The sequence below is a fragment of the Procambarus clarkii genome, chromosome 22, assembly GCF_040958095.1.
Source record: "Procambarus clarkii isolate CNS0578487 chromosome 22, FALCON_Pclarkii_2.0, whole genome shotgun sequence".
In the NCBI taxonomy this organism is placed as follows: domain Eukaryota; kingdom Metazoa; phylum Arthropoda; class Malacostraca; order Decapoda; family Cambaridae; genus Procambarus; species Procambarus clarkii.
This window is the reverse complement of record NC_091171.1, coordinates 46143300-46165942: the sequence shown is the minus strand read 5'-3', so window position 1 is coordinate 46165942 and position 22643 is coordinate 46143300. Positions and strand designations below refer to the sequence as shown.

Sequence of the window (22643 nt, the reverse complement as noted above, 5' to 3'; positions counted from 1 at the left end):
AGTATTTACAGCATTATAAATCAAATATATTTAATATTAGACAATTTTATTACTTTTAAATTCACAAAATTATTAACAATAAAATTCAATATTTGATACTTTTACAAATTATTTGTACTAAAAAAATAATATTTTTTAAGTAGCTTATTTGAGCTTCAGAACAGCATTGAAAGCATAGGAAATGCATCAATCTGAGTACAGTACAGTACTACTGAATATGCTGCCTGCCATGCTGTAAGACATTATTACAAGTCCTACAGCCTAAAGGTTAAGGGAATACAGTAGCAGTATTATTTATGCTCATGCATAGGATGTACTAGGGGTATATGATTCTACAGTAGATGATACCTAAAAGGTTATACAAGCTACACAAACACCACACTATCAGTATAATAAAAAGCTTCATGCAATACGACATGCTTCATGGATAGAGATCAATATACAGTACTGTAGTAATGTTTCTAAAGACCAAGATTCTTCTTTCATTAAATACAATAATGATACTGAAATCAGTATTGTATACTGATTTTATGGATGAATGAATTCTGATGGAGAATACAACAAGAATAGATATCCAGCATTGAATGCAAGGACATGCCTCTTTCTGGCGAGATCTTAGGTGGCTCCCTGGTGCTAGCCGCCTAGATAGCTCTACACTCGTCACACTAGGCCATCGTAAGTCTGGATATCACCTACCATAGACAAGAAGCCAAAACCTGAACAACTTGAAAGAGGCACAGAGAGCAGGAATACTAGTCACCTAAACCAAATGGAAAAGCACCAGAAAAGTAGAGCAAACCAAAACACACAAGAGCAAGGAAAATATTAACCACTGTGACAAGGAACACAGTAATAAAGTCATTACCCCAGCTAGTTACACCCCCCACCGAAGCTCACGCAGCTCCCATACACAGGCCACAGACTATAGCAACAAATGACACTACAGACGACCAGAGACAACCAAGCCCAACCACAAGATCAAGGACACCAAACCAACCAATAAAAACATCTCCCAGAGCATCCCAAAGAGCACATAAGAAGCAGTGGATTACTATAACCAGACACAGCAAACAAAGCTTCTCCAGTTGGAAATAAAGAAAAATGCCTACCCAAACCAAAGGCAATAGAGAAAAGGGAAGGCAAGAGGAAAAGTCACAAATACACCAGAACCAGAAAGGCTCAGGAGCAGCAGAAACCAGCCTGAGCCAGAAGCAGCAAAACACAACACCAAAAAGACTGACACTTGCACACCAGATATATGTGGGACACCAGACACAAAGGCAAAACACAAAGAACGGCAGAGCCTCAAACTATCAAATAATATTTGCAGACTGAATTCCGAGAAAAGGTGAAGCCATGAAACAACTAGCCCGAGGAAATCAGTCAAGCTAATAAATGAGCCAGAAGGACAGCTCATCAACTCCAAGTCAGCCAAAAGACAACACCAGCATGAACTTCGTGGTCTGGGAATGGGACAACAGAGAAAAGAAGCCAACAACCCCAATGTGAAAATGGCCATGGGAATAGCTTGCAAAGTAATCAGAAGAACATACCGACGATCGACCACCCCAAAGCAAAGGGACAAATGCAAGAGAGTCTGCAAGAATGTCAGACACGACCCACGTGGGAACAGCACAGAGCCCCGCACCACAGCGGAAGGCACCGAAGCAAACTCCTACAAAGCAGACAAACCAAATGAAAGCCAGCCTGAGCACGGGCAAGATGATAGTCGCAGAACAAACCCCAGCAATGAAATTGCAAACTGCATTGTGTGCTCAATGAAGATGACCTAACCAACCACCCAAAGAAGTCAAAGGATTGCTGGGTCCAAAACCCCAACACCAGAGCTGAGGCAACTGGAAGTAGGTCAGGTGTGGGGAAAGGACCATGAGAACAAATCCCAGAAAAGTCTGAGAATGGCGAACCAGAAGCTGCTGAAGGGCCAGCAAGGTAAACACCCAATAAACCCAATGGTCGCAAAGAAGACCAAACTGGATAAGCCAACACAAAGCCCAGAGCTAGACCATAGAGACAATGTCCAGGCTCCTGCACTTTTGCAAATAAAGTAAACCACAAACAGCCTGAAAACCCATAAACAGCAAGAACAAGTTCATTGGGTAATTCCATAGCCAAACCACATCAGACCAGCAAGAGCAAAAATTTAGTTCACCAAGCATGGGGGATGCTTGTTGGCAAACATCTAACCCAGCTTGGGAAGCAATGCAGCCATGGATGGTGCAGGTGGGGTATCACAACCCAAGCACATGTACACCATGCATATTTCCAAACAAGAACTCCCCCACCATCTGCTCAAACCTCAAAACAGTCAAAGACCCTTTAACAACCCAGGGGGAGGACCCCTCCAGAGGATTGCCTCTCAGAAGCAAACGTTTCAAACCAAAGGGAAGCAACCCTAGCTGGGCAAAGGCAACGCCAGTGAGCGCCTAGGGAAGGCAACCCTAAATACATGCAGCTCAAGGCCAACAAAGACTAAAGGTCCATATAATAGTGCAGGTGGAAAAAGAGAGACATGCATGAAGCAAACACCAAGAAGGAACAAAAACAAGCACAAATTCCTGCAGGACACTGTCTAAAGGATATCCAACACTTATCTTAAAATAAAAACTGGGAGCTCAATAAATGCAGGACATTATGAACAGTAGTAGACAGGTCTACACCAGGCGCATGACTGATCAGTTGACCCCGGGCAGGCCCCGAGCTCCTGGGGCCGAGATATGGAGGCAGGGTTATGTAACTTGTGGGGTAATGACCTAACTGCTGTACTGTGTTCCTTGTTGACAAGTTTAAAATAATTCTTTTTGCTGTTGTCTGATTTGGTTAGCTATCTTTCTGGTGGCTTTTCCTATTGGTTTGGATGATCTTGTATCCCCCCCACCCATTTGAGGGGTCTAGGTTTTGGTCTGTGGTAAGTGAAATTCTGACTCGAAAGGACTTTGTGTAACTTTATACATGTAGAGCTAACCAGGCTCCTAGCACCCAGATGCCCTCAGAGGGGGACCGCTCAAATAAGTTTCTAATACAGTACCTTCATATAACTTGGTAAAAACCATACTTCTAAGTATATATATACAAGACAAATAAACCTAAAGATAACTCACTGCCACCCACATATCCACTAAAAGTCCAAGATCTTCATTAATATTGCTTTCTCGTCGTTCCTCTAGTGTGTTTATCGGCAACCGAATATTTAAAAGATAATAATCGTGGTGCAAAGACCCAAGTTCAAAGAGTGGCACGGAAGAACAGTTATACATGTATTCAGCCTTTTTGTGCATTGGGTCTATGGAACAATCAAGACGCCTTTCTTCTGTAGACGATGCATATTCTGTCCATTTATCTTCTGGGTCCCTCTTATTACGATATCCCAGACGAGCCTCAATGGTCATCATAGCTCGAGGATCTGTCAAATGTGATATTCAATAAATGTATACTTTCATACAATTACTGTATTAATAAAAAAATGCATCTGTAATTCAACAGAGTAAACTGCAGAAATTAGAACCATACTCACCAAACTGAGCCTCCTCATCATACAAGATGTCCAGGTGCATCATTGCTATCAGGTTCTGTTGCCAGCGGGAATAATCAAGGAGGCGCTTGTCTTTGGGAGATGGTGCCTAAGATTTTATTAGTCGAGTATTAGTAAAGGCAGCTGAATAAAGACAAGATCAAAATATCCATAATTATATTTTCAGCAGGTGTTCCATAAATATTTAAAGCTGGTCTTTCACATTTAAGCATGCAAAACAACAGACCCAGGCACAAAATTGATAGATACATCAAACATCCCTAACATGCATCTCCTAATATTTCAGGTTCATATGTTAATGTAAATGGTGAAGTTATACAAAAAGTACTAGTTCTAAGATTCAGTAACATACCTGGAATGTAAAGATCATGTTGTTGGCAGTTATGCCATCCGCTTCACTATCTGGGCCACGAAAATCATTAATGCTCTTGCAACTTCCTGTGCCACGGGTCCAGTACCACTTGTCCTTCCTGTAGTTCTTGTCAATGCACTTTGTCCCCAAGACAGACATGACTGATGATGGAGCTGGGGCTGTAAAATACAAGGGGAAGGTACAAGGGTATTAAAGAGGTACATTAGTGTGGCAATTGGCAAATCATAGCACATTTATAGAAGCTTGCCAACCTTAATTACATGGAATTCACCAGATAGCCACCATTTTACTAGTGGCCTCGATGAGGACAGGAAGCCGGTGGTTTATCAAAGGTTTCCCCAATATGTCCTGATGATTTTATCCAGCAGGATTTTGAATTGAAGCAATGTTTTAGGATTTATGACTTCAGCGGGTAGTCTGTTCCACGAGTTTATAACCCTATGGGGTGAAAAAGCATCTCCGGTTTCCTGTTCTAAATTATGGCTTGTTAATTAATCTTGAAGTTGTTGGTCCTTGTATGTGTTACAGCTGACTTTTTTTTTTTTAACAGTGATCTGGATCAGTATCCACCAAAATGTTCAGAATTTTAAAGTTTCAATGAGATCAACCCTGTCATGTCTGGTTTGTAGTGTTAGCCCTGTGTCTTTCAACCTTTCCTGGTATGAGAGTACTTAATTCTAGAATGATTTTTGTTGCCCGGTGTTGAAATTTCTCTAAAGCAGATTTGTCTTTCTGAAGATAAGATCTCCATGCTTGTATACAATAGTCCAAGTGAAGGTGCATCAGATTTATACAGTTCAATATCTTTCCTAGGATTTTTTACTGCAGCTCCCACTTGTGCAACTTTCAGTGAATGATGGGTTCTGATTCCAAGATCCAACTCTTCATCAATCTGGTGTAAGATAATGTTGTTAATTTGGTGCTGTAGTTGTGGCTTTGATTGTTATGCCCCACATGCAAGGTTTTCAGTACCAGTATTAAAAAGTATTTGCTAGTTTCTGACTATTTGTGGGGATCATGTAGATCTTTGTAAGGCCTCAATACCATTCTCAATTCCTAATTTACCCAAGTAGCTACCGATACTGAGTTCAACTATTCTGTTGGCTATAAATAAAGCTGCAGTGTGTGGTAGTGAATCTCTATGGAAGCCATAGTCCAGATATCTTATATTTTAGTACTAAGTGCCAGACGCTGTCAAAAGCTTGCCAGATATCTCCGAGCACTATATTAAATTCTTTTTTTTCGATATTGTATACTAATAATAATTCACAGTGTCGAGGGACAGAAGCCAGAGTGCATTCATACACATTAGGCTTTTATCGAGGTCTAACACCCCCAGAGTCAAATTACTGACCCCTCCCAGGATGCAACCCCACAACAAGCTAACTCCTGAGTACCTACTTGCTGAGTACCATCAGCAGGGGGTGGGGAAAGTGACAGTGGGAGGCGGTTAGGGGGAAGCGGTGGTAACAGTGGAGGGTGGGGGGGGGGAAGGCAGTGGGGTGAGGGGGGGTAAGTGGGGCTACACAATATACATAGAGACATTCATATACAGTATATGCTTTATGGGGCTGGGACACATACAGCCTCACTCCTGTGCCAGATAAGTCCACTACGAGCTCACCATAGCCCGTGCTTGGAGCTTTTGTTCCGAGAAACTGAAGGGGGTAGCTGGATCTAAAACAATTACATGTTTTATGGGCTATTCATGCTTATGCCACCTCTTGGGTGGCTTAATCTTCCTCAATCATCAATCATGTATGATGAAATACAGGGACATAGGTAAAACTTAGTACCCAAATTACTCTTGTCTCTTAGCCACAGAGACATTAGAAAGAATTTTTTCAGTATCAAAGTAGTTCACAAATGGAATGCATTAGGTAGAGATGTGGTGGAGGCAGACTCCATACACAGTTTTAAATGTAGATCTAACAAAGGATACCTGATCAACCAGGCTGTGACTCATACGTCAGGCTGCGAGCAGCCGCGTCCAACAGCCTGGTTGATCAGTCCGGCAACCAGGAGGCCTGGACGACGACCGGGCCGCGGGGACGCTAAGCCCCGGAAGCACCTCAAGGTAACCTCAAGGTAACAGAGCCCAATAGCCTCAAGAGTATATACACCAGTTGATTGACAGTCAAGAGGCAGGATCAAAGAGCCAAAGTTCAACCCAAGCAAGCACAACTAGGTAGGTAAATGTGAAGAACCTCATATACACTCACAGCTCCCCAAGAGAGCAAGCTTAGCTTAGGTGCTAACACACATACACACACACAGACAGCTAACGTAGTTCCAATATACAAGAAGGGTGACAGGCAAGAGGCACTGAACTACAGGCCAGTTTCCCTAACTTGTATACCATGCAAGGTGATGAAGAAGATCGTGAGGAAAAGGCTCGTAGAGCATCTGAAGGGAGATAACTTTGAAACACACCATCAAAATGGGTTCAGAGATGGTAAATCGTGCCTCACGGGTTTAATAGAATCCTATGACCAGGCAACAAAAATTAGGCAGGAAAGAGAAGGGTGGGCCGACTGCATTTTCCTGGATTGCCAGAAAGCCTTTGACACAGTACCCCATAAAAGGCTGTTAAAAAAGTTGGAGCAACAGGCAGGAGTAAAAGGGAAGGTGCTCCAGTGGATAATGGAGTACTTAAGGAACAGGAAACAGCGAGTAACAATGAGGGGGGGGGGACATCAGAGTGGCGAGATGTCACCAGCGGAGTCCCACAGGGCTCAGTACTTGGACCCATCTTGTTTCTAATATATGTAAACGATCTTCTGGAGGGTATAAACTTTTTCCTCTCAATGTTTGCTGATGATGCAAAAATTATGAGAAGAATCAAGATGGATGAAGATAGACAGACTACAGGATGACCTGGGACAAACTAGAGGAATTGTCTAGAAAATGGCTGCTAAAGTTCAACTCAGGAAAGTGTAAGGTAATGAAATTAGGCGAAGGGAGCAGGAGGCTGAACACAAGGTACCATCTGGGAGGTGAAATCTTGCAAGAGTCAAAGAGAAAGATCTGGGGGGTTGATATCACACCGAACCTGTCCCCAGAGGCCCACATCAAAAGGATATCTTCAGCGGCATATGCTAGACTGACCAACATAAGAACTGCCTTTAGAAACTTGTGTAAGGAATCGTTCAGGACCCTGTATACCACTAATGTCAGACCAATCCTGGAATATGCAGCTCCAGCCTGGAGTTCATACCTAGTTAAACACAAGACAAAGTTAGAGAAGATTCAGCGGTATGCCACCAGGCTCGTCCCGGAACTGAGAGGTATGAGCTACGAGGAAAGGCTAAAGGAGCTGAACCTCACGTCCCTGGAAAACAAAAAAGAGTAAGGGGAGACATGATAACCACCTACAAAATTCTCAGGGGAATTGACAGGGTGGACAAAGACAAACTCTTCAGCACGGGTGGGACACGAACAAGGGGACACAGGTGGAAACTTGAACCCAGATGAGCCACAGAGACGTTAGAAAGAATTTTTTCAGTGTCAGAGTACTGTAGTTAATAAATGGAATGCACTAGGCAGTGATGTGGTGGAGGCTGACTCCATACACAGTTTCAAATGTAGATATGATAAAGCCCAGTAGGCTCAGGAATCTGTACACCAGTCGATTGACAGTTGAGAGGCGGGACCAAAGAGACAAAGCTCAACCCCCACAAGCACAATTAGGTAAGTACACACACACACACACACACATTAGCTTAATTTAAACATTAATTTAAATTTAAAATTTAAAATGTTATGGACACAGACAAGACCCCCACTTTAGTGTTATGAGAGGGAGTAACCTTCAGCATCACTGGAACACACTGCCTGGCCAAATATCAATGTTCTAGGGGGAGTGAAAGGCTAGCAAAAAAAATATTCCATTTTATTTGATTTTTTTTATTATGGATTTTCATTGTCAATAAATATGAAAGAATTATGGTCAGTATATACATCAACCTTATTCCTATGTAAATATACCTCAAACTTCTTGCATGGCATCACAGGAGCATAAGCCAATCTATAAATTATGTGAGAAATCTTTAAAGAATTCTGACAAAGAAAGGGATCTAAGGGTGGTTCTAGATAGAAAACTGTCACCTGAGGACCCACATTAAGAACATTGTGCGAGGAGCCTATGCTACACTTTCTAACTTCAGAATTGCTTTTAAATACATGGATGGCAAAATACTAAAGAAATTGTTCACACCTTTTGTTAGGCCAAAGCCAGAATATGCAGCGGTCATGTGGTGCCCTTTTCTAATTTGTTGATGTGCTTCTTAAGATATGGGCAGCCTACCTTGAGGCTACCTTGAGGTGCTTCCGGGGCTTAGTGTCCCCGCGGCCCGGTCGTCGACCAGGCCTCCTGGTTGCTGGACTGATTAACAGCCTGGTTGATCAGTCCAGCAACCAGGAGGCCTGGTCGACGACCGGGCCGCGGGGACACTAAGCCCCGGAAGCACCTCAAGGTAGCCTCAAGGTAGGCTGCCCATATCTTAAGAAGCACATCAACAAATTAGAAAAGGTGCAAAGACATGCTACTAAGTGGCTCCCAGAACTGAAAAGCAAGAACTACGAGGAGAGGTTAGAGGCATTAAATATGCAAAAACTAGAAGACAGAAGAAAAAAGAGGGGATATGATCACTACGTACAAAATAGTAACAGGAATTTATAAAATTGAGAGGGAAGAATTCCCGAGACCCGGAACTTCAAGAACAAGAGGTCATAGATTTAAACTAATGAAACAAAGCTGCCGAGAAATATAAGAACATTCACTCTTGTAAACAGAGTGGTAGACGGTTGGAACAAGTTAGGTGAGAAGGTGGTGGAGGCCAAAACTGTCAGTACATAATTTCAAAGCGTTATATGACAAAGAATGCTGGGAACACGGGACACCACGAGCGTAGCTCTCATCCTGTAACTACACTTAGGTAATTACACACACACGGATCAGCAAGGCGGACAACCCGCCTACTATCACAACTTAAACAATAGTTACCATTTATAAACCTTTCCCTTCACCTGTGCCTCTCCACTTACCCCTCATCAACCCCTACCAAAGAAAGGGGGCGTAGGAAAGGGGACGACACTTGGGCTTGTGGAAGGAGGCGAGGGGAAGGGGAGTGGCGAGGGGCGGGAAAGGGGGGGGTGGCGAGGGGGAGATAAGGGGGTAGAGGGGGCTGGCGAGGGCCGGGGTAGAGGGGGTTGGCGAGGGCCGGGGTAAAGGGGGGGCCGGCGAGGGGCGGGGGAAAGGCGGGGGGGGGGGGGGGGAGCTGGCGAGGGGCGGGGGAAAGGCGGGGGGGGGGGGGGGGCCGTGTGGGAACCGACCTGTGAGATTTATATTTATTTAATTTATATGAATTTATATTTACGTTAATTTATATATTTCGATAGCAATTTGTATGATGTTAAGTGGACTGTATTTCTGCAATAATCTCACAAGTCGATCCTCTACACATTAGGGGGGGTTTATATTAAATTTATATATATGCAGCCAATCAAACTATAGTATTAACTACACATTAGTGTACATTGAAGAGGTTCCTTGTCTTATTGTACAGCAGGCCTTAGTCCACCAGGTATAACCAGGATGTAGACACCAAATTATCCTCTTTGAGGTAGCTTCCATCACCCTGGTAACTGGTACACAAAGCATGCTTCCTCGTCTTGACCTGTCAAAAGGGCGCTAGCTATGAAGCCAGAATCCTAATATATGACAGCTATATCAGAGAAAACACTGTACAAGGAACCATAAAGACCTAGGCTTAATTACCTTTTATTAAGAGGCAGTTCGTATTCTAACCGGTCCACCCTATCTAATGACATTAATGGCCACAAATGATAGATAAATGGGTTTCGGCAGAACACTTAACTTGTATTTGTTGGCAGCGTGTTGATGATGGTACACCTTTGGTTTCCATAACACTTCGTCCAAGTAAAATTAACAGGAGCCGAATTGCTCCCGTGCGCCTCTGGTCTAAGTACAATAACAATGGCTGACCACTCCCTCCTCACTGACGCTACTGGCCTACATTGTCCAGATGACAGTAAGTGATAGAAGGGTCACATTTACTTTATTTTAATATTGATAATTAATTTAACACTTTCGCGCTAACCGGACGCACCGCTGCGTCCTGTTTCGCCTAACGCTACCGCATAGTGGACATAAAGTTATGTCCTCTTTTAAAATATTTGTATAAAATTCAATTTTAATCCGATTTCATTGGGGTTTGTTTCAAACGACGCGCCATGAAGTTCTCTTTCTCACCACTAGGCCGCCCGGCGCGTCGGCCTACATGGTCACGTGACGGGCCCATTGTTTTCGTGTCACGTGTCGTGAGTCGATCACGCTCCCCTCGCGCGCCAAACTCGAGCATTTTTACCCGTTTCCGTGTGGATTATACCCAATTACTTCATCAAAAATGGATCAAGGTCAAGGCCCAAGCACTTCTACGCCCAAGGAAGCCTCCAGGTCATCGAGAATGGACAAAATAACCCAGATTTTTAAGAAGTGGAGCGGAGTGAAGCTCACACCAACGAAAATTCCAGGCCTTGTGGAGGATTTATCAGAAGCTGAAGGTGATGTAGAGGTATTGGAGGAAGATTTTGGAACCCACAACGATTATAGTGGACCTAGACCTAGAGGGAATGATACGGCAACGAGTGATGAGGAGACTGAGGCCCTCACCGAGGAAGAGGAGGCACCGCGACCCCCTCCTCCATCTCTGCACACACGTGGTGCATCTAGGCTACCTAGAAAAGTAGCTACCAGAAATGTTGCTCGTCGTAGGAACACACGACAAATTGCGCCAAGTGATTCTGAAAGTATAAGTGAAGAGGAAAGGGATGAGGATTCATTCGAGCCTCTTGAAAGGCGTACACGTACAGTACGTACTCGGCAGGCTGGGGCTGGTGAGGGCTGGAGTCGTAGCAATACTCCTCCAGTTATTGATGATTTTACTGGAAATCCTGGACTGAAAATTCCCAAGCCTACTAGTGCACTGGCTTATATTCAATTGTTCATCACGCGTGCCCTCCTTGAGTTCTTGACCGTTGAAACAAATTTGTACGCCTCGCAGTTATTCCGGATGGCCAATGAAAATGTATCAGATATTTGGAACCCAGTGAAGGTGAGTGAAATGGCGCGATTCCTAGGACTGTTCATATTGATGGGCATAATTAGGCTCCCAACTATGAGGATGTATTGGCAAAGAGCAAAGCCATGGCATGCTCGTTTCTTCAGCTTGTTCATGACGTCCAGACGATTCATGCATATAAACCAGTTTTTCCACACATTCAATACCAATGCAGTGCCCGTGAACAATCGTGATAAATTGATAAAAGTGAGGCCAGTGATGGATTACTTGAAAGACAGGTTTGCTGAAGTTTACATCCCCAAGAAAGAGTTGTGTTTGGATGAGGGTACAATGCCATGGCGAGGCCGACTATCCTTCAAAGTGTACAATCCAAACAAACCAGACAAGTATGGTGTGAAACTTTATATGCTTGCTGAATCTGTCTCTGGGTACATATATGACTTTGACGTATACTCAGGTATTGGTAAGACGATAGTGGATACAGTAACGGGGTTGATGCAGCCTTTAGTGAACAAGGGTTACCATTTGTACATGGATAATTACTACAACTCGGTTACCCTGACAAACATTGAGAGAACTTGGGTGTACACATGTGGCACAATTAGAATGCTACGTGGCGCCCCAAAGGTATTGCAAGCTCTAGCCAAGGGTAAACTTCCACTGGATACCACCGTATACCGCCGCAAAGATAACACCTTCATTCTCCTGTGGAGAGACAAGCAAGTAGTCTCAATAATTACCAACATCCACAATGCAGACACTCAGCGAGTTCAGCGAAGGAAACGAATTCGCAAACGAGACGGAACAAGTGGAATACAACAGGTAACAGTGAACAAACCGACTGCAATTTGCGAGTACAATAAGTTCATGAAAGGTGTGGACCACTTCGATCAAATGGTTAAATATTACCATTTTACCAGGAAAACTCACAAGTGGACCAAAAAGATTACCTTTTATTTCCTGCAAATGGCATTGCATAATGCCTTTGTTTTGTACAAATACAACACAACTGATCGAAAAAAGCTAACATTGCTACAGTTCCACGAAGTGGCAATCTGGGCCCTATTGAACTGGGACACAGAGGAGTGGCCTAAAACATCATCATCATCTCAACACTTGCGGCACGCTCCAGACATAAATGATGACACAGCTCCTGCCAATGCTGACGCCATGCCAACTCCCGGACCATCTGGTGTGAGGCGGCCTTTGTTCACTACACCACCTCAAGATGAAGCAGACACCGAATCTGAACCCGACATGTCTGCCACACTGCCAGTTGACGAAACTGTTTTGTCAGATGAATCTGACTCTCCTGCAAATGTTTCACCTCCAGCGAGAAGACCTGGCCCTATTGTTGATTCAGAAAATCGCATGAACACAAAACTGAAACATGAAATTTACAGACTGCCCAAACGTCTCAAGTGTCATGTATGTGCACGGTCCGGTAAAAGGAAGGACACGAACATAGGATGCAGGACCTGTGGTGTTGCACTCTGTGTTATTTCCTGCTACACCAATTACCACAGGAAAACGGTGTATTGGGTGGTGAAGAAGTAACCACCCGCAACAGCTTCACTCCACCTACAAACCATCTGTTGAGCAACTTCAGGAATGAAGAACCTGAAGAAGGTGGAGTGAAGAACAAATGCTCAACTTACTGTTCCACAACCGGCCTTCCCTTGGTAAGTACACCTATTTGGTCCAAGTTTGTGTAGTATAATTTAGCTCATAGAACATTCTATTGCGAAAACATTGCCACAAAAATGAATGACATACATACAATAATAATATCAGAACAGTGAAATAAGTATAAACTTTCAAAGCAACGTTTCGCGCATGTGTCGTCCGGTCACCGTTACGCGGGTGGGCCGCGACCATTATTCTACGATTATATTCATATCACCGTGTTGGGAATTTCATTGGGAGTCCATTGATACCAAAATTAAGGCTGTAGGACAATTGTAGAGGTGATAATAATCCCAAGAGTAAAAACATTTTGTTGCTGTTGGGCGCTCACGGCGACTCGTCTTCGTAGTTATTTATTTCGTGCTGGTATCTCTATAGCTTTCGTGACTTTTTTTACTGATGTTCTTCTAGAGAATTTTATTGCGAACACGTTGGTACCAAAATGAAATACGTAGCAAGAGAACTAAGGTCAGAAGAGTAAAAAGAGTATACACATTTTTGTTTTTACGCTTAAGCGATAAAAACGCCGCGCGCACATACGGTTGGCTCCCTGACCTTCGCCGAGAGCGCGAAAGTGTTAAGTTAATTTATATGAGATGTTTTTATGATGGTAAAGTCCAAAGACTAATGTATTTAAGAATAATTCCCACCATAATAGGTGGTGAATTTATAATAGTATGTGGTAATGATATCCCGTTTTCTATAGACGGAAATTCCACTACAAGTTACATTTTCTATGGGTTAACTTGTGTATACAACACAGCAATATTATCTGCCTGTATGATATTATTAAATGGTGTCGGATTTTCCGACAGGCCGGCGAGGGGTGGGGGGGGGGGGGCGAGGGGTGGGGGGGGGGGGGGCGAGGGGGGGGGCCGGCCAGGGGCGGGGAAAAGGCGGGGGGGGGGGCCGGCCAGGGGCGGGGGAAAGGCGGGGGGGGGGCCGGCCAGGGGCGGGGAAAAGGCGGCGCGGCCGGCCAGGGGCGGGGGAAAGGCGGCGCGGACGGCCAGGGGCGGGGAAAAGGCGGCGCGGACGGTCAGGGGCGGGAGAAAGGCGGCGCGGCCGGCCAGGGGCGGGGGAAAGGCGGCGCGGCCGGCCAGGGGCGGGGGAAAGGCGGCCGGCCAGGGGCGGGGGAAAGGCGGCGCGGCCGGCTAAGGGCGGGGGAAAGGCGGCGCGGCCGGCCAGGGGCGGGGGAAAGGAGGCGCGGCCGGCCAGGGGCGGGGGAAAGGCGGCGCGGCCGGCCAGGGGCGGGGGAAAGGCGGGGGGGGGGGCCAGCCAGGGGCGGGGGGGGCCAGCCAGGGGCGGGGGGGGCCGGCCAGGGGCGGGGGAAAGGCGGGGGGGCCGGCCAGGGGCGGGGGAAAGGCGGCGCGGGGCCGGCCAGGGGCGGGGGAAAGGCGGCGCGGCCGGCCAGGGGCGGGGGAAAGGCGGCGCGGCCGGCCAGGGGCGGGGGAAAGGCGGCGCGGCCGGCCAGGGGCGGGGGAAAGGCGGCGCGGCCGGCCAGGGGCCGGGGAAAGGCGGCGCGGGGCCGGCCAGGGGCGGGGGAAAGGCGGCGCGGGGCCGGCCAGGGGCGGGGGAAAGGCGGCGCGGGGCCGGCCAGGGGCCTGGGAAAGGCGGCGCGGCCGGCCAGGGGCGGGGGAAAGGCGGCGCGGCCGGCCAGGGGCGGGGGAAAGGCGGCGCGGCCGGCCAGGGGAAAGGCGGCGCGGCGGAGGAAGAGGCGCGGCCAGGGGCGGGGGAAAGGCGGCGCGGCCAGGGGCGGGGGAAAGGCAGCGCGACCAGGGGCAGGGGAAAGGCGGCGCGACTAGGGGCGGGGGGGGAAAGGCGGCGCGACCAGGGGCGGGGGAAAGGCGGCGCGGCCAGGGGCGGGGATGGCAGCATCAATGGTCAGTTTATGGTGTACCGTCTTTGTGTTTTGGAGGATGTGATGCCATAAATGTAAACATTTCTCCGCCTTCCCACAGTACAATGTAAACAAACTATGGAGTCATGTAACATTCCTGCAGGGATACCATACCTTGAGGTAAGGTATTCTTAAGGGGCGCCTGACAGCTGGGTAGGGGTAGGTTATCTTGAGGTTATCTTGAGATGATTTCGGGGCTTTTTTTTTTTTTTTTTTTTTTTTTTTTTTAAAGTGTCCCCGCGGCCCGGTCCTCGACCAGGCCTCCACCCCCAGGAAGCAGCCCGTGACAGCTGACTTAACACCCAGGTACCTAATTTACTGCTAGGTAACAGTGAAATAGGGTGAAAGAAACTCTGCCCATTGTTTCTCGCCGGCGCCCGGGATCGAACCCAGGACGACAGGATCACAAGTGCCGCGTGCTGTCCGCTCGGCCGACCGGCCCCCAAGCCTGACAGCTGGGTAGGTGGAGCCTGACAGCTGGGTAGGGGTCCCAGACAGCTGGGTGGACAGCGCTTTGGATTCATAGTCCTAAGGTTCCGGGTTCGATCCCCGGTGGAGGCGGAGACAAATGGGCAAAATGTTTCTTTCACCCTGATGCCCCTGTTACCTGGGAGTTAGACACCTGCTACGGGCTGCTTCCTGGGGGTGAGGCCTAGTCGAGGACCTGGCCGCGGGGACACTTTTTTTTGGAGTAAAGAGGATGGAGAGGCATAGTTGAAGGGAAGTAAGTACAGTATATTAGTGGGAAATACAGTGAGAGGTATGAAAGCAGGTGGGCTGTCCGCCTTGCTGACACGATGTGTGGGTGTTGGCAGCTAAGCTAAGCTGGCTCCCTCTTGTCAGGGAGCTGTGAGTGTGTGAGAGGTTCTTCACATGTGTTTCACCATATATGGATGTCTATAGATGAATCCTGAGTAGCATTCATATATACACACTCCCAGTTGCTTCCACACATGTTGTTCTGTTTAAGGCTGTTTATTTTATTATTATTATTTATCGAGTTGTTCATACATTTTATTTATCGAGTTGTTCATACATACACATATATACATACATACATACATATACATACTCAATTTTTCAATTATGGGTGAAGAATATCTGGTCAGTATTTCATCTGGGAATTATGTACTGTGGGGCGCGGTTTTCCTCTAGTGAATCGAGGCTCTTGGGCCATAAGCTGTGGGAGCGGGGCGTCTCATCTTGGAGCAATCTTTCTAACATTGGGTCCTCTAACATTTCGATGGTGTTCCACACCCTGATGGCTTGGTGCTGCAGTCTGATGTTTAGTGGCTGTATGTTCGGGAGTTCATGGAGCTCCTGGATTGTCTGATCATATGGTGGACGGACACTTAAGCCCCAAAATCATCGCAAGATAACCTCAAGATAGACCCCTCCTTCCCTCACATTCCCCCCCCCCCAAACTCTTCCACTCTCCCCCCCCCCAAACACTCTCACCCCCCCCCAAACACTCTCACTCTCCCCCCCCCCCCAACACCCCCACTTATCCCCCACACTCTCCACTCCCCCACACCCTCCACTCCCCCCACACTCCCACAGAAATCTAATCATTTATTTTTACGTATTACCCCATTATCCATGATCCATTTCCCCTAATTATTTTTACATAATGCCCTCTTCAAAATCTGTATCTTTTGTTGAATTTCTTGAACAATCTGTTAGCTTATTTGTAGTTTAGTCCAGTAACAAAATTATAACAAACTAGAGGTTTACTAATTGTATTTTTATATCTTACATCCTGAACTTTATCATTAAGTTGGGAAATCAATATTTTAGCCAATTTAAAAACAAAAAACACTAACTTATCAAAATATATATTTATCCTGTCCACCTCCAACACATGTTAATACCCAAGACCAACAATACTTAAATTTGCTTTAGAACTTTGTACAAAATAAGGCATACAAAAATTATTTCTGATCTTGAGAAGGTAGAGGAAATGCTCTGCCAAAACTTTCCACCCCTTGAGTGTCATTGGCTTCAACTACAGGCTACAGTCATTTATTTAATTACTAACAATATGGGCTTAGATAAAAAAAAAATCATATTACAATACTGTATATGAAATAGCATTTTCAGTAGATTTCCTTGTTAAAAAATAATCTTTTTAACTTTAATGCATAATCACTGTTTCTATACACATTATCTAATGATCATAAGACTTATCTACACATTAAAAAAAAAAAAGACATCTATACCCTGATAAAGTCGAACACATAGAATGGCTACAGTAAGCAGGAAGACATCTGTCACAAGGAAAGGGTTTGGCAAGAGATGGTCTAACTGAAGAGTCAGCAATATGCACTCACACTGATTGTGTGTACGGCAGTGAGGAGAGAGGCAGAAAAAACTTAAGAAACGTATAGCGGGACAAACGTAAAACAGAATCAGTCCTATTCTATAAATTCATCAAAAGCAAATTGCAGGTAAAGGATAATATTCCAAGGTTGAAAATGAGAAACAGATTCACAGAAAATTAAAAGGAAATGTGTGAAACATTAAATGAACAGTTCCAAAGTGTGCTTGTGCAAAATGAAATCTTCAGAGAACTAGACACAATAAGAATTCCAGAGAAACGCAGAGTATGTACACAGAGGTGTCTGGAGACAAAGTGGAAAAAATCCTCAAGGAGCCAAAGAAGAACAAAGCAGTTGGTCCACATGGAGTCTCACCATGGGTTCTGAGAGAATGTGCACCTGAGCTCAGCATTCCACTTCAACTTATTTTTCAGGCATCCCTGTGTACAAAAGTCCTAGCAGATATATGGAAAGAGGCTAACACAGTTCCAATCTTCAAAAATGGCAGCAGGGAAGACCCCCCCACCCCCCTCAATTATAGACCTGTATCACTCAAGTGTAGTAGTTAAAATATTTTAAAAAATAATTTAAACTAAATGGGTAGAACACCTGGACAAAAATTATACTGTATTATAATAACAGACAGTCAGTATGGTTTTTGATCTGGAAGATCCTGAGCAATGAATTTACTCAGTTTCTATGATAGAGCCACAAAGACTTTACAGGAAACAGATGGTTGGGTTGATTGCATCTATTTGAACCTAAAATAGGTTTTTGACAGAGTTCCATATACAGGTTGTTCTGGAAACTGGAACTTTCTAGAGGAATGACAGGGAAACATCTAACATGGATGAAAAATTTTCCGACAGAAAAATGAGGGCAGTAATCAGAGGCAATGTATTGAACTGGAGAAATGTCATGCATGGAGTACGACATGTTCACTGTCTACATAAACGACCTCCCAGATGGAATACAGAATTACTGTATATGAACATATTTGCTGATAATGTTAAGACACTAGGAAGGATAAGAAACTTAAGACAACTGTCCCACCCTTCAAGAAGACCTAGACAAAACAAGTGTATTGAGCACCATGTGGTAAATGGAATTTAATTAATGTGAATAAATGCCATGTTATGGAATGTAGAATAGAACATACACAACCTATAAATTATGTGAAAAATCTTTAAACAATTCTGATAGAGATCTAGGGGTGGTTCTAGAAAGAAAATTATCACCCGAGGACAATAAAGGACATCGTGTGAAAAGCCTGTGCTACACTTTCCAATTTCAGAATTGCTTTTAAATACATGGATAGTGAAATACTAAAGAAATTGTTCACGACCATTGTTAAACCAAAGCTGCAATATGCAGCAGTTGTATGGTGCCCATATCTTAAGCACATCAACAAACTGGAAAAGGTGCAATGACTAAATGGCTCCCAGAACATAAGGACAAGAGCTATGAGAAGAGATGAGAGGCATTAAATATGCCAAAACTAGAAGATAGAAGAAAACTACATATATATGATCATGATATGACCACTACATATAAAATAGCAACAGGAATCAATAAAATTGATAGGGAAGAATTCCTGACACTTGGAACTTCAAGAAAAGAGAGGTCATAGATTTAAACTAACTAAACAAAGCTGCCGAAAAAATAAGAAAATTCACTTTCGCAACCGTCTACCAACAGAGTGGTAGACGGTTGGAACAAGTTAGGCGAGAAGATGGAGGGCCAAAACCGGCAGTAGTTTCAAAGCGTCATATTACAAAGTGCTGGGAAGACGGGACACCACAAGCGTAGCTCTCATCCTGTAACTACACTTAGGTAATTAAACTTAGATAGTTACACATGGAAAATTATTTGCACGATGCAAGGTACTGTGCCCAACATTATGTTTATAGTACCAATACAATGTTTTATTTTTCCAAGTTCCCCCAAGCCCCATGTCTGGAAAAATTACTTCAAAAATTGGCAAAACTGTTCCACATCAGAGCACATTTTTTCTTGAATTTAAATTTTTCTGCTAGTTTCAGTTTTTTTTAGCTTTGTGTACTTTAACAACTTATAAAATGATGGTGCAGTTGTCAGGATAGTCAGGTTACAGTTGAAGAGTGGTTTGCCATACAACCGCTGCATATTCCAGCTTTGGTCTAACAATGGTCGTGAACAATTTCTTTAGTATTTCACCATCCATGTATTCAAAAGTGGCATTACTGATTGCAAGTCAAGAATAAACTTGACTGTACCACCAGGAAGGTCAGCAGTTGGCTCAAGAGGACCTCAACAAACCAAACAGGCTTCCTGTTCCCAACTGAGGGAAACCAAATTGCGAGTTTAAAATTGGTGTACAGTATTTTGAAATGTAGAATGGTTTTAAAATAGCATTCAGCTTTAATGTAAGTTTGTGTATTATCACATTATGTCAAATAGGATAAAACCCTCCCTACTATTTACTGACTTGTCCCTATTTTCTATACACTGGCAATAAAAGTTTATTGATATCTAAAGGTTTCTTGACATGCAGAGGCAAAATTAATAGTTTGTCTCCTACCTACCATCCTTTTAAATTTCTTTTCCTTTCCCATAAGTTTTTTCTTATATTAGTAAGATTGAGATACAAATCTGGCAAAAAATATAAAATTTGCATGAGAACTTAATACTGTATAGTGCTTTTATGAATAAATCCACAAGGGCCATGACCAGGATTCGAACCTACGTCCGAGATAATCCCAGACACTGCCTTAATCGACTGAGCAACGACATGGTCAAAAAGAGTTGAAACCAGAAGTTGTACGGTACCTAACTTACTTGGATCTTGCAACCTCTCCGAGACACAAACCAGGGTTTTACACAACTCCCCCCATGCACTCAAGCTATGTCAATAGGCCGTTCTACCTCTTCACCCTAAGGGCGAAGAGGTAGAACTTACTTATTGGGAAAATTGGGAAAATTGTGATGGGAAAAAAAAAAAGGGAAAATTGTGTAAAATCCTGGTTTGTGTCTCGGAGAGGATACAGGATCCAAGTAAGTTAGGTACAACTTCTGGTTTCAACTCTTGACCATGTTGTAGCTCAGTCGATTAAGGCAGCATCTGGGATTATCTCGGACGTAGGTTCGAATCCTCGTCACGGCCCTTGTGGATTTGTTCATTGATGCATCACGTTATTGTGATTTCTGTGTGTAGCGTAGTGCTTTTATCCATATGACTAAGTATTCACTGTATAAAACATAATATTAAAAGCAAATAAGTACATTACAGTATGCACCAAAGTTATCACAAAACCTTAGGCATTGTACACGGGTGCCACTTCTATAGTAAATACTGTACTACTAATGAGCTACGGTACTTTAATAATGTTTATTGTTAATTTTTGCAAGCAGGTAAGTTTATTTTTTCTACTTATTTAAGGATTTAAAAAAATACACAATGAGATTTGTTAGAATTTTGGCATGCATGTTACATTATTGCAAAGCTACTAGCGTGCATTGTTTTTTATCAGTTCTTACTCAAGAAAAAATCTAGGGAACACTGCACTAAATATTAACCTAGCATAAATATTCTTTAATATTAGCTTAAAAGGTATTTACCTTAATTATCCAATGACTATTTTCCCATTCCTTCAATGGGGATAAGAAGACAGCAGCTTGTCAAAAGTCCCCCCCCATTAATCTTAGTACCCTGTAAGTTACCCTAAACTGCATTATTTATAACCAATTATAACCAAACATTTATCTTGAGGTTATCCTGAATTGTTTTCGGGGCTTAGAGTCCCCGCTGCCCAGTCCTAGACCAGACCTTTTTGTTACACCCCCCCCCCCCCCAGGAAGCAGCCCCAGCAGCTGTCTAACTCCCAGGTATCTATTTACTGCTAAGTAACAGGGGGCATCAGGATGAAAGAATCATTTTGCCTATTTGTTTCTGTCTCCACCGGAGATCGAACCCAGAACTTCAGAACTACGAATCCGAAGCGCTGTCCACTCAGCTGTCAGACAGGCGCCCTTAACCCACATTTTGGGTTAAGCTTAACCCAAAATGTCAATTGATTTTTAGCTTTGTTGTACTTACGGTACAGTACAGGTACTAAAATTTATCCATCATAGGCCTACTATGTACAGTATGATCACTTACAAAATGAAAATAATTATTAAATTACACTTGACTACCAAAGCAACGATATTCCCATAATCACAGCATTATTATATACTCGAGTTTAATATATAGTATACTAAAATGTAATTATCAGAATACTATACTTAAAAGAATATTACGTATAACTGCTGGATAAATTTGGGAGATTTCAGCAGACCGGGGAAACGAATTATCACACCAACCCTCCTGTTCATATGAAACCCAATGAAGATTCTTAATACCTGTAGTGTTACAATTTATTGTTGAGAGTAGGCAATTTATATATTAAATTGTTCAAGGCCACTTGTATTAGTGGCTCTCAGGTAAATTACAAGATTTTGTTGATTCAGGGGTCGACGCTGATCGAGGGACGGGACGCGCCCCGTCGTACCCGTCAAGGGTTAATCTTCATGTCTCTATTATATATTAAAAGATGTAGAACAAGAGTACAACAAAAAAACATGAGGCTGGCATAACCCTGTAGGCGCTGGTCTAAGTGATGCTGCGAGACATCCCGGAGAGCACTCACAGCATCCCAGCTCATCTCTGCCATGATGCGAGACATACCTCCCTCTCCCCTCACCTGTCGCCTGTTCTACACGTGGATCCCTCGCTTTACCTAGCCACACCACGAGATGGGTGGCACACGGCATCATTTAACTAGGTACAGGGCCATGACAGTCCCCAAATTGTGTGGTCAGGCGATCCAAAATTGGTGGTTCCTGTGGCGGCCTTTGTTGTAGGGCCTGACTGGCGGTACTCACCGATCAATGCGCCCACCAGGAAGCACACCACCTGGCAGATCATCAGGAAGACAATCAACACTCCTAATTTGCGGCCACTGAGGTTTTCAATGATCGCTCCCGCCATAGTGGGAGAGAGAGACTGATCTCAACCAACAAGAGTGTCAAGCGGAGAGATCAATACCAGCAGCTGCACTCCGCCGCTCCCCAAGATATACTGACATGCCTCCAGCTGGGAAACACGTTGTATACTGCGACTCTTTGTCATATATCTTAACGATTTATGCTGTGCTATTTGTGTGGTTTTCTTAAACATTTGAGTAAATCTGAAAATATAAGAGCTTTTCAATTTTTTGCATCTTAACAAAGTATTAGGTCTACTTCACTGTACGTCTGGCAACTCCAGACTGAAACTATTCCTGGTATTACAGTAAATGTTTTGGTTATGGTGAAGAGTAGGTAACCTACTTCTTCTTATCGTCATCACCATCATCGTCATCATCATCATCATCATCATCATCATCATCATCATCATCATCGGGAACATGTTGCCCGAAACGCATTGCGTAATAGTGGCTTTAGGCATTGTATGTACTAGCTCTATCTATATATCAATCCATTAATGTAACATCACTTGTATGTATGTACCTTACCTGAATAAACATATTTATTATTTATTTATATCATCATCATCATCATCATCATCATCATCATCATCATCATCATCATCATCATCATCATCATCATCATCAACCAGCTTAGGTACACAGTCGATACACAGTCATGAGAGACGACTTAGTTCTGGGATGATCATTTTTTTATCTTTTTTGTACTG

General features: G+C 44.1%; 1 protein-coding gene across 4 annotated transcripts in view; it reads right to left on the bottom strand.

The window, feature by feature from the left end:
* wls (Wnt ligand secretion mediator) overlaps window positions 1-22024 on the bottom strand; it is a 58884-nt gene extending 36860 nt beyond the window's left edge. For all 4 annotated transcript variants that reach the window (XM_045743867.2, XM_069328949.1, XM_069328950.1 and 1 more), the window contains exons 1-4: window positions 21830-22024; window positions 3903-4081; window positions 3533-3638; window positions 3120-3421 (exon numbers count right to left, since the gene is read on the bottom strand). In XM_045743867.2, the coding sequence (XP_045599823.1) occupies window positions 3120-3421; window positions 3533-3638; window positions 3903-4081; window positions 21830-21935 (693 nt within the window). In that variant the 5' untranslated portion in view covers window positions 21936-22024. The remainder of the gene's footprint in view (window positions 1-3119; window positions 3422-3532; window positions 3639-3902; window positions 4082-21829) is intronic.
* Between the last annotated feature and the right edge of the window lie 619 nt (window positions 22025-22643).